The sequence below is a fragment of the Callorhinus ursinus genome, unplaced genomic scaffold, assembly GCF_003265705.2.
Source record: "Callorhinus ursinus isolate GAN/ISIS: 27379988/994484 unplaced genomic scaffold, GSC_fseal_2.0 scaffold9, whole genome shotgun sequence".
NCBI lineage: Eukaryota > Metazoa > Chordata > Mammalia > Carnivora > Otariidae > Callorhinus > Callorhinus ursinus.
Window position 1 is genome coordinate 50,701,359 of NW_027397071.1, and position 14,912 is coordinate 50,716,270.

General features: G+C 43.0%; 1 protein-coding gene across 9 annotated transcripts in view; it reads left to right on the forward strand.

Moving 5' to 3' along the window:
* The first annotated feature begins 5,400 nt into the window (after positions 1 to 5,400).
* The window catches only part of DOCK7 (dedicator of cytokinesis 7), a 219,826-nt gene continuing 210,314 nt past the window's right edge, over positions 5,401 to 14,912 (forward strand). For all 9 annotated transcript variants that reach the window (XM_073896632.1, XM_073896628.1, XM_073896629.1 and 6 more), the window contains exon 1: positions 5,401 to 5,795. In XM_073896632.1, the coding sequence (XP_073752733.1) occupies positions 5,758 to 5,795 (38 nt within the window). In that variant the 5' untranslated portion in view covers positions 5,401 to 5,757. The remainder of the gene's footprint in view (positions 5,796 to 14,912) is intronic.

The window sequence follows — 14,912 nt, forward strand, 5'->3', positions numbered from 1 at the left end:
GGATGGTTCCCTGCGCGGGGCCCCCTGCTCGGCGGGAACCGTGCTTCTCCCTCTCCTACTCCTCCTGCTCGTGTTCCCTCTTTAGCTATCTCTCTCTGTGTTAAATAAATAAATAAAATCTTGTTTTAATTAAGATTTATTTATTTGACAGAGAGAGACACAGCGAGAGAGGGAACACAAGCAGGGGGAGTGGGAGAGGGAGAAGCAGGCTTCCTGCTGAGCAGAGAGCCTGACGTGGGGCTCAATCCCAGAACCCTGGGATCATGACCTGAGCCAAAAGCAGACGCTTAACGACTGAGCCACCCAGGCACCCCCTAAATAAACAAAATCTTTAAAAAAATAAAATAAAATTTCCCAACAAACTCTTTTGGAATGGTTTATCACCTATAATCTTTGGGTCAGTGCTGTCCAATAGAACTTTCCATAATGATGGAAATGTTCTATCTGTATATTGTCCAACATGGTAGCCTCTAACCCTATGTGGCTAGTGAATACTTGAACAATGCCTAATACAACTGAAAAATGAATTTTAAACCTTAAATTTAAATGGTCAAATGTGGCAAGTGGTTACTCTAATGGACAGTACAAGTCTAGATTCATTATTTCACCAGAGTCTGCCTTACTTATGCATCTGTTAGCTCAGATTTTTGTAAGAGAAGAACTTTCCCTCACCAAATATGACTACCTTGAAACACAACTCATTCGGGAAAGACATATTATGGGCTTGTTTTTCAAGTGGACACTGAGCCCGCATTGCAGGTCATTTCATTGGAATAATCTGGCCTTCTGGCCCTTTCCAGCTCTGTAAAGCAGCAGAACCATGAGGGGCAAATATATTTAGTTCTGGCAGGATAGCTATTGTAGTCTCTGCATCACTTTCGGGGGGCTGTAATAGATGCTACTGATGCTTCGACTTCTCCCCACAGCTCGTCTCTGACTAGCTGCAGCTGGCTAGGACAGTTACGCACATGATGGCTTCCCACCGGAAGCACAATCATCTCTCTCAGTTTTTTGCAGCATAGAGTATGGGGGTAGTTAATGTCCCCAGCGGCAGCCTTCAACCAAGGGATTTAGAGGTATACATTTAGTTAGCTAAATAAATACTCAACTTCAGAGGGACAATCCTCAAGTGCATATCAACAGTTCTTCAGAGAGTCACAGGTGGGCTTGAGCCTCCTTGCCCACAGTGGTTAAACTCAATAACACACTGTTTACTGGCTTTCCCTCCTCTGTTCCATTCCTTCTACTACCTCATTCCAGCTTCTTAGGATCACTTCCTTAATAAACTACCTGCTTCCAAGCCCTTGTCTCAAGCTCTGTTTTGGGGGAAATGTAAATTAAGGCAGGATCTCAAATACTTTAGTCCATGGCATTTATTCACTCAAAAACATTGACTGAGTGATTATAATGGATCAGGCTGTGTATTATGTGCTGAAAATACAATGGTGAATAAGAGATCGAGTCTGATGGGGCACACAGATTAATAGTCAATAACTGAATAGTGTAGTAAGCATCATAAACAGGATAAACATGGGTATTATTAGTTGGGAAGTGTCACCAGGTATAGGATTCCCTGAATTGTCCCTTTTGCTAGGTATTAAGAGAGAGTGAGTGACAGGACAAAGCAGACAGAAGCATCTTTAGCTTGGACTTTGTACCCAACTCCTGGGCTTCAGTTTGGGATTGAGGTAAGCCTAAGTGGTATGCCCAATCTTCCCTTCCTCTAGACCACACTCATTCTGCCTTCTTAGAGCCTTCTAAGAGGGAGTCCTAGGTCAATCACACTTGACTTCAAAAAATTTCAAATTTTTTTTTGCTTCAAAAAAATTCAAATCTTAGCAAGGAACTACTCCCTATCCCCCCAAAATTCCCCAAAGAGAACACATTCTGCCTGCAAAGCCAGAACTTTATCCCTTATGACACAAAACTTTGCCCTTTTGTGGTGTGGCCTTAAAAACTTGACCTTGCCACAACCATAATCCTTTTTAGCCCTATATTAAAGGGGGCAACTTGAGCTTGCTTATCATTAAGAATGTGAAACTAATATAAGCCCCTCCATCCCCCTTTTTCCATGCCATATTCCTAAGTCTTCTGTTTGAAGGACTTTAGAACACTGTGTATATTTACTGAGAAAACTCCCCTGAGGCATTCTTACCTAAAACTCACTATTTTTAGGCTACTCTGCCAAATTAGTCCTAGCTCTTGGAATGTACTTTCTTTGCAAGTATCTTCCCATTAGTGAGGAATTTAGGTTCTGAATCCCAGTAAATGGTGGGGCCATCTGCTGCTTTCAGGGTTCCACCCAGGCTTTCCAGTTTTAACAGTTAAACATGAGGTTGAACTCCATCCGGTTATTACCACCTCATGTCAAATGAACATCTTGGTGATAACCTAGTCTTCACCTGATGCTGAGAATTGATGCTATCTAGAATTTATATGGAGCTTCCTGAATTTTTCCTGTCTTAGCACTTGAACATACTGTTTACTCGCTTATGTTTTCAGCCAGTCTCTAAACTCTTTGAGGCCACAAAATGTCTTATTTACCATTGTCTCTCCAGGGCCTAGTGGTGTCAGTTGACTAAAGGAAGGCTTGTATTAGGTAAAGACTCTTTCAGTTGCTAAAGACAGAACACCCAACTTAGATTAGTTTATGCAAAAACCCAAAACCAAACCAAGCCAAAACAATCCCAGCACATTATTAGTTCATGTAACTGCAAAGTCCAAGCCTCAAGTAATGTTATAAAGAGCTCATCTTTCTCCATTTTTTACTTTCTTCTCTGCTGTGTTTGGCTTTACTCTTAAGGTAGGCCTTTAGATTGAGGTCCCTCGTGTAGCAAATGCAATTTTCAGTTCTGATTGGGCCCAATTTTCTTGGTCTGATCCATGTACCTATTCCTAAACCAGTCATAGAAGCCAGGGGAATGTGCTTCTCTGCTTGGCCAGACTTAGGCCACATGTTCGTTCTTGAACCTGGAGGTGAGGGCATCAGCTCCATATAAGTATGGTGGATTGAGACTGGTGTGTGTATTTATGTGCAGGGATATATAGGGAGCATGGATACTGGGGAGCCAAAGCAATTCCACGGTCACTCCCTTTGTAATGAAATGCATTTTCCTGAATTTGGACCCTTGTGGGACACGGATATCTGCTCACACCAGACTTGCCTGTGACTGTCAGCTCTTCCCCGAGGTGGGGGCCGCCACTCCAGCCTGGAGTATTTCCCAGGCTCTGTCTACCCTGCTTACAGCTTGGTCCTGCTTGTCCCCTTCTAGCTCTAAATGTTCCCAGCAAGCTGCACAGTGCATGCAATGTCCTTTCAGACACTTTGGCAACTAGTGAGTCATGTATACAAAGAACCATTCAAAGGCAGAATGTGGTCAATTCTCTAAGAGAGTAGTGAAAAGATGTTTGGAGAGCAGAGATAAAGGCATACAACATCTGGCTGGGAGCATGAGAGCAGACAAACGCTTCAGGGACTATCAAGCACCCAAGACAAGTTTAAGTGTAAGCTGAATAATGATAATAACAGTGATAGTAATAACAGAAGCTAGTACATATAGGACTTACCATATGTCAGGCCCTGTTCTAAGAATTTTATATGAATTAACCCAATGAATCTGCACAATACTGTTTTTTTTTTTAAGATTTTATTTATTTATTTGAGAGAGTGAGAGAGAGCATGAGAAGGGAGAGGGTCAGAGGGAGAAGCGGACTCCCTGCCGAGCAGGAAGCCCGATGTGGGTGGGACTCGATCCTGGGACTCCGGGATCATGACCTGAGCTGAAGGCTGATGCTTAACCACTGAGCAACCCAGGCGCCCCTGCACAATACTCTTTTAAGTAGGTACAACTATTCCCCTCATTTTATAGTCAAGGTTAAGTAACTTGCTCAAGGTCACATGGTAAGAAAGTGACAGAATAGGACTGGGTTGCTATCAAGCAGTGTCTTAAAGGCCAGGTTACAGTGTAAGACTTGACTTGCAGTTCTTTGAGTAGCTGTTTCATCTTTCCCAATGGATTCAAACTTCCTGACAGCAGGACTGAGTCTAGTTCAGCTTTGTGTTCTCTAGAATATCTAGGTGGGTTACACATTCAAGCAGAAGTTACACAAAAATCCTCTTTGAGTAGACTATACTGGAATGTGCATTGTTAAAACAAAATATGAAGCCTTCCACAGTGGTTATAAAACTAGACAGGAAGTTGTGGATCTGACTAATTGAGGCTTTCACCCCTGACTCAGTGTGTGACTGAGCAGATGGCTCTATGCTACAGATTTTCCAACTGTAAAAGAGAGGAAAACAAATATCCAATTACCTCACAAGGACACAGAGAGAACATATTAACATATTAATAATAAAAAAAATACACGTAAATCCTGGCAATACTTGAGTAAAGGTACAAGAAACCAAGTTGATTTTTCCTAGTTTCACCATAACATCAGCAATCAGCAAATATGAATTAGGAGCCAAACATTCTACATACTATGGGATTACAATAGAATAAAACATGATTTTTGCTAGTCCCTGTTCTATAGGATTTAATAGGCAAGATCATTTTGCGTGGTAAACATGTAGACTAACAGGACGTCAAAATGGTAAAGTACATTAGAGCTCATCTGGTCCAACATTTATAAATGGAAAATGAGATCTCAAAGGGGGAAAGTAATAATTTCAGCAAGAGTATTGTTGTCTTTTTTTTTTTTAAGATCTTATATATTTGACAGAGGGAGAGAGCAGGAACACAAGCAGGGGGAGTGGGAAAGGGAGAAGCTCCGCGGGGAGCCCAATGCGGGACTCGATCCCAGGACCCCGGGACCGTGACCTGGACTAAAGGCAGACGCTTAACGACTGAGCCACCCAGCGTCCTCAGCAAGAGCGTTGTTAACGGAGAAACACTTATCTTCAAAGAAAAGGACTGGGCTCTGGGTTTGAACCTCAGTTGAAGAGGTTACCGTATGTGTGACCTGGGGCCAGGCGCTTAGCTTCTCTGAACCAATTTCCTTGTCTCTAAAATGGGCATAATAAGAACTTACTTCAAAGAGCTGTCGTGGCGATTAAGATCGTGCCTGTAAAACTTTCATCTGTGCCTGGCTAAACACCACAAGTCAACTATTATTGTTACCTGTGTAGGAGAAAGGTCTTTTTTAGCTCTTTTTCTACAAGAAAAACCATTTTTTCTCTGGTCAGACCCCATTCATAAGGTCGGAGCAGAACAGAAAGTGCTTTCAACTGCTCGGAGATGGGCGCTGCAGGAACAAGAACCCAGCCATCCAGGGCGGCAGAGCACAGCCCCCCTCGGCAAAACCCATCTTCCATTTCCTCCCCTTCCTTTTCGGGAAAGCCAAGCTCCCCCCCCCCCCCGCGTTCTGTAATCTTATTTTCCTGCCTCGCCAAGTCGCTGGCCCCTCTCTGGCTGCTCTCTGTGTCCTTTCAGTCGTGCGGGCCCCGCGACAGCGAGGCGGCCAGGACTGGCGTGTCGCTCTCTCCACGCCCCATTCTTCCCCTGGGCTCCAACCGGCCGCAGCTGCGTTCCGAAGCCCGGGCTCCCGCGGGGATTGACGCGCTGGGGGAGGAGCGGTTTCTCGCTGCGCGCCTCTCAGGAGCATTACGGCAGGGCTCGTTCCCGGCTCCGGCCGCCAGCCCCAGCCTCCCCGGTCCGGAGCTGGGACTGGCGGAGGCCGCGAGGGAGGGAGCGCGAGCGAGGAGGCACGCGCCCGCCCGTCCGCGCCCAGACCGCCGCCGCCGCCGCCTTAGCAGCCATGGCCGAGCGCCGCGCCTTTGCCCAGAAGATCAGCAGGTAAATCTCGGGCGCGGGGCGCGCCGCCGCAGTGGGAGAAAGAGCCGGTAGCCCTCCCGATCCCGGCCTAAGAGGCGGGTGGGTGTGGCGACGCGGGCGCGGGGATCTGGCGGCCTGGTCCGCGGCTGGGCGGAGGGGGCTTGCGGCTGTGGCGGGTGCCGCCGAGGCCTCGCGCCGCCCTCCAACCCCGGCCCTCAGCCCGCGCCGGCGGCCGATCCTCGCCCCGGGTGGGGGTGGGGGGCGCAGGGAGCCCTGCACACCAGCGCGCCCGCCTCCGCCCGCTTCTCGGCGGCCCGGGCCTGGAGTTTTCGCGGCGGCTTATTGCAGGGCGGGTGGGGGAGCTCGTCGGCCGGCCGATCGGCTCTCCCCAAATTCTTTGTGTCCCCACCCCCGGGGTGGCCGGGGGCCGCCGCGGCGTCTCGCTCCCTCGCTCTCCCCGCCCACCCCCGTTTGCCCCCAGGAGGGTGCGGGGGTCCGCCCTCTTCTCCTCCCCAACAAAAGGTTCGGCGCGCGGCGGGCTCCTGGACGGTGGGAGGCCGTCACTTCTTCACGCCTCCCACCCTTCCCGAGAAATCTGACAGGAATCCGCTTTGCACCCAGGGGCCAATTCAAAGTGGGCTCTCGCACCCAGAATCTAAAACCTATACTCAAAATGAAAAGTTGAGAGCTTGTGGTCTGCACCTTGGGTGTGCAGCTGCCGAATCTTGGACGAAATTGTAGGCTGGAGCTTGATCTTAGTAGCATGTGAATTTAAACGTGCGCCTGTGTTTCTAATGGCACCAGACGAAGATGGATGATAGGCAGTGTTCTTTTTACACTGGCCCTTTGACTCATATTTTAGGAGTCTGGAAGTAAGCAAGCAATCACGGTTGAGATTTCCGAACCTTTTACCTGCCGGTGGTGGGTAGGTTGCCAGAACCAAAAATTGAATTACGGCGGGGGATTCTAACATTTGTAGAATTTCATTGGGAAATATACTAATGTGTAAGACACTAGACTGTGTTGGTTTTGTTATAATGTCCCAAGAAAAGAAGCATTCGAATGCATTACTTTTTTGACAATTTTATGTGGTTCTGGATCTTTGTCGTTTGCTGATCTTTCTTAAAGATTTTTGGACCGACCAAACAGGTTCTTTCTTAACCGCCTGAACTTCCAAAGCGTTACTCTGTTTTGTCACGTTTTTCATTTAGAATTAACATCTTTTTGATTTAAACTTTGTGGTTAATTGTTCTTTGAGCTTTAAAACATTTAATTTTATCCTTAAGAGGCAAAATAGCAAGGGGTGCCTGGCTGGCTTGGTCGGTGGAGCATGGGACTCTTGATTTCGGGGTTGTGGGTTCGCTCGGTGTTGGGTGTAGAGATTATTTAAAAATAAAATCTTAAAAAAAAAAGAGGCAAACAGCAAGTGCCTAAGAACATGTGCTCTGATGTCAGACGACGATGCCTGTTGTTTTTCTAACTTGGCACCTTGATCAAATTGTGTAAGCTCTCTTAAGTTACAGTTTTGGCATCTGGAAAATGGGTATAGTACCAGTACCCTGTTGATAACATTGTGAACATTAAGTGGCATAATTTGTGTGAAGTGTTTAGCATAGTGCATGGCCTTTAGTAGCTATCATTGAACAATTAATAATTGGTATATCCTAGGGAGTTGTGGTAGAGTTAATAGGAAATTACTACCTTTTTTCTTTTTTACTTTTTTTGCAAAATAACTGGATCTTGTTTCTGAAGGCAATGCCATTGAAAAAATGTATTACTTGACATACATGCTTAGTATTAATTTCTCTTTGTTAGAACCAAGTTTCGCTGAGAACATGTGTTGATTGGGAAATCGCACATTAGGGAGTTAGATATGAAATATATATGATACCTGTTCTTCATTCATGGAGTTTGTGCTAGGATTAGACAGAACAAAATACAAGAAAAAAAAGAAAGTTTCACAAAATAACACAAAATTCAAAATAATAAGCCTTGTAAAGTTGTCAGATTAAGTAAAGCAATGGAAATGAGACATTCATTGATTGGAGAAATACTTAGAGGAGGTGACTGGTGATTGATTGGGTATGGAAGGTGAGGAAGACTGAGGAGTCTGGGATGACTTCCGGGTTTCTGACTTGGGCAATCAGGTGGATGATGGAGGCAGTCCTTGAGGTGAGGGCGTACAGGAGAAAGAAGGGATTTGAGGGTGGGAATTGAGGTGGGAAAGAGATGATGATTCAGTTTTGGACATGTTGAGTTTGAGATGCTCGTTGAGCATTGAAAGAGAAATATTTGTTAGGTTGTTGGTGAGGTTTAAGATGCAGAAGGGAGATTGGGCTGGAGGTCAATAGATTTGGGAATCATCAGCAAGGAGATTGTAATTGAAACCAGAGGAGAAGATGAGGTAGTACAGGAAGAATGCGCGGATTGATTTGGACGGAACTGTTATAGATGACGAATTACTGTGATTGAAAGGTACTTTCATTCTTGTTACCAAGTATGGCCAAATAACACTTCTTTTTTTTTAAAGATTTTATTTATTTATTTGGGGGGGAGAGAGAGAGAGAGAGCGCACAAGCAGGGGAGGGGAGGGGGGGTGGAGGGTGGGGGGAGGGACAGAGGGAGAGGGAGAAGCAGACTCCCCACTGGGCAGGGAGCCCCACGTCGGACTCGAAACCAGGACCCTGAGATCGTGACCTGAGCCGAAGGCAGACGCTCAACCAACGGAGCCACCCAGGCGCTCTGGCCGAATAATACTTCTGAATAAATTCTTGTTCTGCTTCTTGGTTTCCTACTAGAGGAAGTATAGCACATACTCTCGAGATAAACTGCTTGGGGTTGACATCCTAGCACTGGCGCTCATTGAATAAACTTGGGCAAGTTCCTTCACCACACTTCTGCCTCATTTCCCCTGTCTATAAACTGGGGATCATAGCAGGACCTACCTTAATGGGGTTGTTAAAAGAATTAAATTGGTTCCTGTAAAGTGCTTAGAACAGTGCTTTCTACATAAGTGTCCAGCATCATTATAATATTTATAATGTGGTGTAGGACCTTTTCTTGGAAGTGGTCTTTTTATGATATGTATATATGAAATTTGTTGCTCTGTGAATAGCCTGTTGCTGTTTGAAACCTTATTTTTCTTCTTTTAAAGCTTTATGATTGTTCTGAAACCTTTATTTTTTTTTTTAAAGATTTTATTTATTTGACAGAGAGAGACAGCGAGAGAGGGAACACAAGCAGGGGGAGTGGGAGAGGGAGAAACAGGCTTCCCGCTGAACAAGGAGCTGATGCGGGGCTCGATCCCAGGACCCTGGGATCATGACCTGAGCCAAAGGCAGATGCTTAACAACTGAGCCACCCAGGTGCCCCTGAAACCTTTACTTTAAAAAGAATTCTACTGATTTCTTTTCTGGCTCAGTCATTTCCTAACCCTTTGCATTTAGTGCTGTTATTTTTTGAGGGCATGATTTTGGGATTTCTCAAACTCTTATTTTTTAAATTTTAAAAAAGATTTATTTATTTATTTTTGTGGGGGAGGGGTTGGGGGAGAGGGACTCTTAAGCAGACACTGCGCTGAGCTGGAGTCCTGTGCGGGCCGCCATCTCATGACCCTGAGATCAGGGATCTGAGCCAAAACACAGAGTCCAAAGCTTAACCACTGTGCCACCCAGGCACCCCAAAGCTCTTTATTTTTTATCACTGATTGTACTACTTACCTCAGCTCATCGTGGAAAAGCAGCATGTATGTTTTATTCATAACAGTTATTGCCTATTGTTTGTTCCCCCTACTTTTGGAGGACAAGGTGTATACATTGTTGATTACCCCCTTTTTAAAGATTTTATTTATTTATTTGAGAGAGAGAATGAGAGAGAGAGAGAGAGCATGAGAGGAGGGAGGGTCAGAGGGAGAAGCAGACTCCCCGCTGAGCAGGGAGCCGGATGTGGGACTCGATCCCGGGACTCCAGGATCATGACCTGAGCCGAAGGCAGTCGCTTAACCAAATGAGCCACCCAGGCGCCCGATTACCCCCTTTTTAATCACACCCTAGGCTATAATAGGTACAATTTGTGGAGTGTTGATTGTAGATTAATGATTTTGTTTAGATTATTTTGTCCTGTTATTTGATATTCAGCAGAATGATGAACATTTGGATACACTTAAAGCACTTTTTACTATATTCTCATCTTTATTACCTAGAAAGGCGGAAGAACATTGTAAAGGATATAGACACCAGGTCACATTGCACGGACTGGAATTCTGCTATACCACGTAATAGCTATATAATTCTGGGCAGTTGATCTAATTTCCCTGTCTTGGTTTTCTCTTCAGTAAAATGGGGATAAAAGTGTCTATGGGTCATCATGAAGATTAAATAAGTTAATACATGTAAAACACTTAAACCGTGCCTGAAACATAATAAGCATTCAACAAATGTTAGTTGCTGCTATTATTATTCCTATATTATTTACAATGATTATTATTCTCATAATCCAGATGAGGAACTGAGGCCTACATACCATGAAATTATTTGCCTAAATTGGGACTCAAACCCTAGTTCTCTGATTTCAGATCTTAAACTTTTTATTTGGTTGTATTTCTTTTTTCTAACAGTGCTGCTGTTAGCATCCCCAAAGTTACCCTTACCTACTTAATCTTTCCTTTATTAATTTGGTATCATTTTGTTGCCTAAGAAGCAGAATTGAATGAAAGGCTTTCATCAGATTTTTATTTTTGAGGAAAATCTTAACATGAGTAGGATTTCCTGGACATAGGCTTATTTATAACCTCTTTTTTTTTTTTTAAGTTTTGAATCTGTTCATAACTCTGGCTGTACAGGCCCAATCTTTCAGTCTACTTTCTTCAATTCATTACCAAATAAATTCTTTCCACATAGTATCAACTACTTCTGTGCTGCCTTTTTTATCACTTTGGCCTTTTGTTGTACTCATTTCACTAACTCTTAATGCTGACTGTCTAACCTGTTTCTTGCCCCTGAGAGAGAGAGCAGAACAGTGCAGAGTTACAGAGTTGATCTTTTATTAATGAATGTCTTTTCATTTGAAATGAGGTTTACTCTAAATCATTTCTCTTATTAACATCTTTGTTTCCCTACCCCATCTTTTACTGAAAAGTTCTGGATCACCTAACATGATTCCATTACAACCTCATATGCTACTGTTCCTATAGGTCATTTAACCATCTTTCTCCTGAGCCTGTAAGGTATCCCTTCCCTAAAGTTTACCTATTTTTTTTTTGTCCTTTGGACCCTATTACCTTTCCACCTCCCCCAGAACCTTGATCTCGTAATTTTTCCTTTCCTTTCTAGCATCTTCAGTCTGTTTCTTTTTATGGATCTTTCCTTTAAACCATAAGACTTACTATGCCTTTCTCATCATAAAACAAAGAACCATTGATCTTCTGGCATTTCTAGCTGCCAACCAGTCATTCCTTTTTTCTAATCACATTTCTCACATGTATGTGGTGCAGTTACAACCACTTTCTGCTTGTTCTCATCAGTCTCTGGGCCATATGGCTGTGCTTCCCGTGGTACTTTATGTGTACTTGAATTATGGAATGCCTGAGGATTAGGAGCCTTTGATTTTTTTCTTCATCACGGATTTCATGAGCTACTGTTTTCTGGGTTTTGTCTTTTTATTTATTTATTTATTTATTTATTTATTTTTTTAAAGATTTTATTTATTTATTTGAAAGAGCGAGAATGAGAGAGAGAGAGCACATGAGAGGGGGGAGGGTCAGAGGGAGAAGCAGACTCCCTGCTGAGCAGGGAGCCCGATGTGGGACTCGATCCCGGGACTCCAGGATCATGACCTGAGCCGAAGGCAGTCGCTTAACCAACTGAGCCACCCAGGCGCCCCTGGGTTTTGTCTTTTTAATTTTTCTTGCCCTCATCCCCCATGCCCCCATTTTCCCTCTACTTTATACTGCTTTTCAGAGCTCTTTGACGACTGGTCTGTGTCTTTTTATCTTGTGTCGGGCACAGAATCTTGTGGCAACTGGACATGTAAGAATTGTTTGAATGAATGCCATCCTGCCACATTGGAGCATCTTTTATTATCTCACTTCTAGATGACCTCAGCGGGGCCAGAGCTGATCTAGTCTCTTACCTCCTGTAATTGAAACGTGTTGCAAATGAAGTCTCCCTAAAATACAGCTTTTATCATGGCATTCTTTTGTTCAAGAATATTATAGTAGCTTCCTACAGTGTTAAACCCAAACTCTTGCTTGCATTTTAAAATCATCTATAGTCTGGTCCTTTTCTTGTTGACTTATTCTCCAGCTTACATTTTGGACCACTCAGTCTAACATTTTCCTGGTACCCTCACAAATGCTCTGCTCATTTCCAACTCTGTAACTGTTCCGTTTTGGTTTTTTTTCTTTCTTTTTGATATTATCCTTTCTCTTTTCTAAATCTTACCCTTTTCTGCAGACCACTCCAATCCACTATGCTTACTTTTGGAAAAACCATTTCCTTGCTTTTCTTTTTTAAGATTTTATTTATTTATTTGAGAGAGAGACAGAGAGAGCACAAACTGGGGGAGGAGCAAGGCAGAGGGAGAGGGACAAGCAGATGCTTAACTGACTGAGCCACCCAGGCGCCCCCATTTCCTTGCTTTTCTTTTTTAAGATTTTATTTATTTATTTGACAGAGAGATAGCGAGAAAGGGAACACAAGCAGGGGGGAGTGGGAGAGGGAGAAGCAGGCTTCCTGCTGAGCAGGGAGCCTGATGCGGGGCTCCATCCCAGGACCTTGGGATCGTGACCTGAGCCGAAGGCAGACGCTTAACCGACTGAGCCACCCGGGCGCCCCATCCTTGCTTTTCTTTATTCTTTCCACCTATGAGTGCATTTCTAAGTAAAAGCATTTTTTCTGTTTTTGAATTCATTTGAATATAATCATATTGTATGTTGTATTTTTTTTGTCTTGCTTCTTTTGTTCAAAATTGTGTCTGTGAGATTCATTCATAATGTTCCAAGTAGTTGGAGTTCATTCTTTTTTCTTTATATTATTTCATTGTATAAATATACCATGATTTTCCATTCTACAGTAGATGGGCATTTGGATTGTTTCCAGTTTTTGGCTATTAGAAAAATGTTCCTATGAACATTCCTATACATATATTCTGGTATGCATGTGCATGGATTTCTCTAGGGTATACTCAGGTATGGGATTGCTGGTCCTTAGGTATTCTTTATTGCTCCTCATAGCAGTTTTATTTATCATGGAGTTTATTAGGTAATACCAAACTGTTTTCTAAGATAGCTGAAGAAATATACACTCCCACAGTAGTCTTCCTGTACCTAGTTGGCACCACTTGGTATTGTCAACTTTGTCATTTTTGCCAATCTGATGGATGTATGCATGATGCTATCTTACTGTAAAAGTTCTGATTTCTATTTACTTGATTACTATTGAGATTGAGCTCTGTTTTGTATGTGTATTGACTATTTGAATATACTCTTTTGTAAATTGCCTATTTAAATCTTTTGTATTCTCCCCCCTTTTTTCCTTTGTATTATTCTTTTTCTTATTGATTTGTGTACTTTATATATATTCAGTGTATTAATCCATTGAATGATATTATGTGTTGCAAATATCTTTTCTCACCCTGTGGTTTTTTAAAAACTCTTTTATGGAGTCTTTTGAAAACTAAGTTCTCAGCTGTTTTTTTCTTAAGATTTATTTATTTTAGAGGGAGTGAGAGAGCACAGGGAGGGGCAGAGGGAGAGGGAGAGAGAATCTCGCGCAGGGTCCGTGCTGAGCACGGAGCCCGACTCAGGCCTCCATCTCATGACCCTAAGATCGTTAACCTGAGCCGAAATCAAGTGTTGAATGCTCAACTGACTAAGCCACCCAGGCACCCCAACTAAGTTTTCAGTTTTTTTGTTGTTGTTGTTTTGTTTTTTTAAGATTTTATTTATTTATTTGATAGGGAGATAGAGAGAGCCAGAGAGCACCAGCAGGGGGAATGGCAGAGGGAGAAGAAGAAGCAGGCTGCACAGGGAGCCCGATGCGTGAGGCTCTATCCCAGGACCCTGGGATCATGACCTGAGCCAAAGGCAGATGCTAAACCAACTGAATCCAGGTGCCCCTAAGTTCTCAGTTTGAATACACTTTTATCAGTTTCTCTCTTTCTCTCTCTCTTTTCTAAAGGTTAGTACTTTTGAGGTCCTGTTTAAGGAATATTTTCCTACCCTGTGGTTGTTAAGATATTCATCTGTATTATTATAAACCTTCTAGTTACCTCCTTTATATTTAGGTTTATATTCCACTTGACTTGATACGTGTATGGTGTGAAATTTTAATTTTTTTCCAAATAGATTATCCTTTCCCCATTGACCTGCCCTGCCACCTCTATAATAGATTGTGTGTCCTTATTTGTGGGTCTTTGTCTGGGTTCTCTCTTTTGTTCCATTGGTTTGGTTATACATATTTTCACCAATTATAAACAATTTTAATTATAATAAGTCTTGGAATTTGGTAGAATAACTCCCCCCACCATTTAAAAGAGTGTCTTGACTTCTCTTAGCCCTTTGAATTTCCTTGTATATTTTAGAATCTATTAAAAAACAAAAAATCCCCAAGTCCTATTCGTATTTGATTGGGATTACATTGAATCTGTATATCAGTTTTGCAGAGAAATGATGTCTTTATAGTACTGAGTTTTCAAGCCTTGGCCATGGTGTATCTCTTCATTTACTTAGGTCTTCTTTACATCATACAACAAAATTTTATAATTTTCTCTGTAAGGTTCATGCATATCCTTTGTTAGATTTATTTCTAGGTAAATAACCATTTTGTATCCTGCTATATACCTTGCTAAACATGTCAGTTCTAAAAATGTATCTGTGGTGGACGCCTGGGTGGCTCAGTCGGTTAAGCATCTGCCTTTGGCTCAGGTCATGATCCCAGGCTCGTGGGATTGAGTCCCGCATGGGGCTCCTTGCTCAGTGGGGATCCTGCTTTTCCCTCTGCCTGCTGCTCCCCCTGCTTGTGCTCTCTCTCTGACAGATAAATAAATAAAATCTTTAAATAAATAAATAAAAATAAAGTGAAACTTGAAAGTTATTTAAAAAATGTATCCATGAATTTTGTATTTTCTGTGTCATCTGGA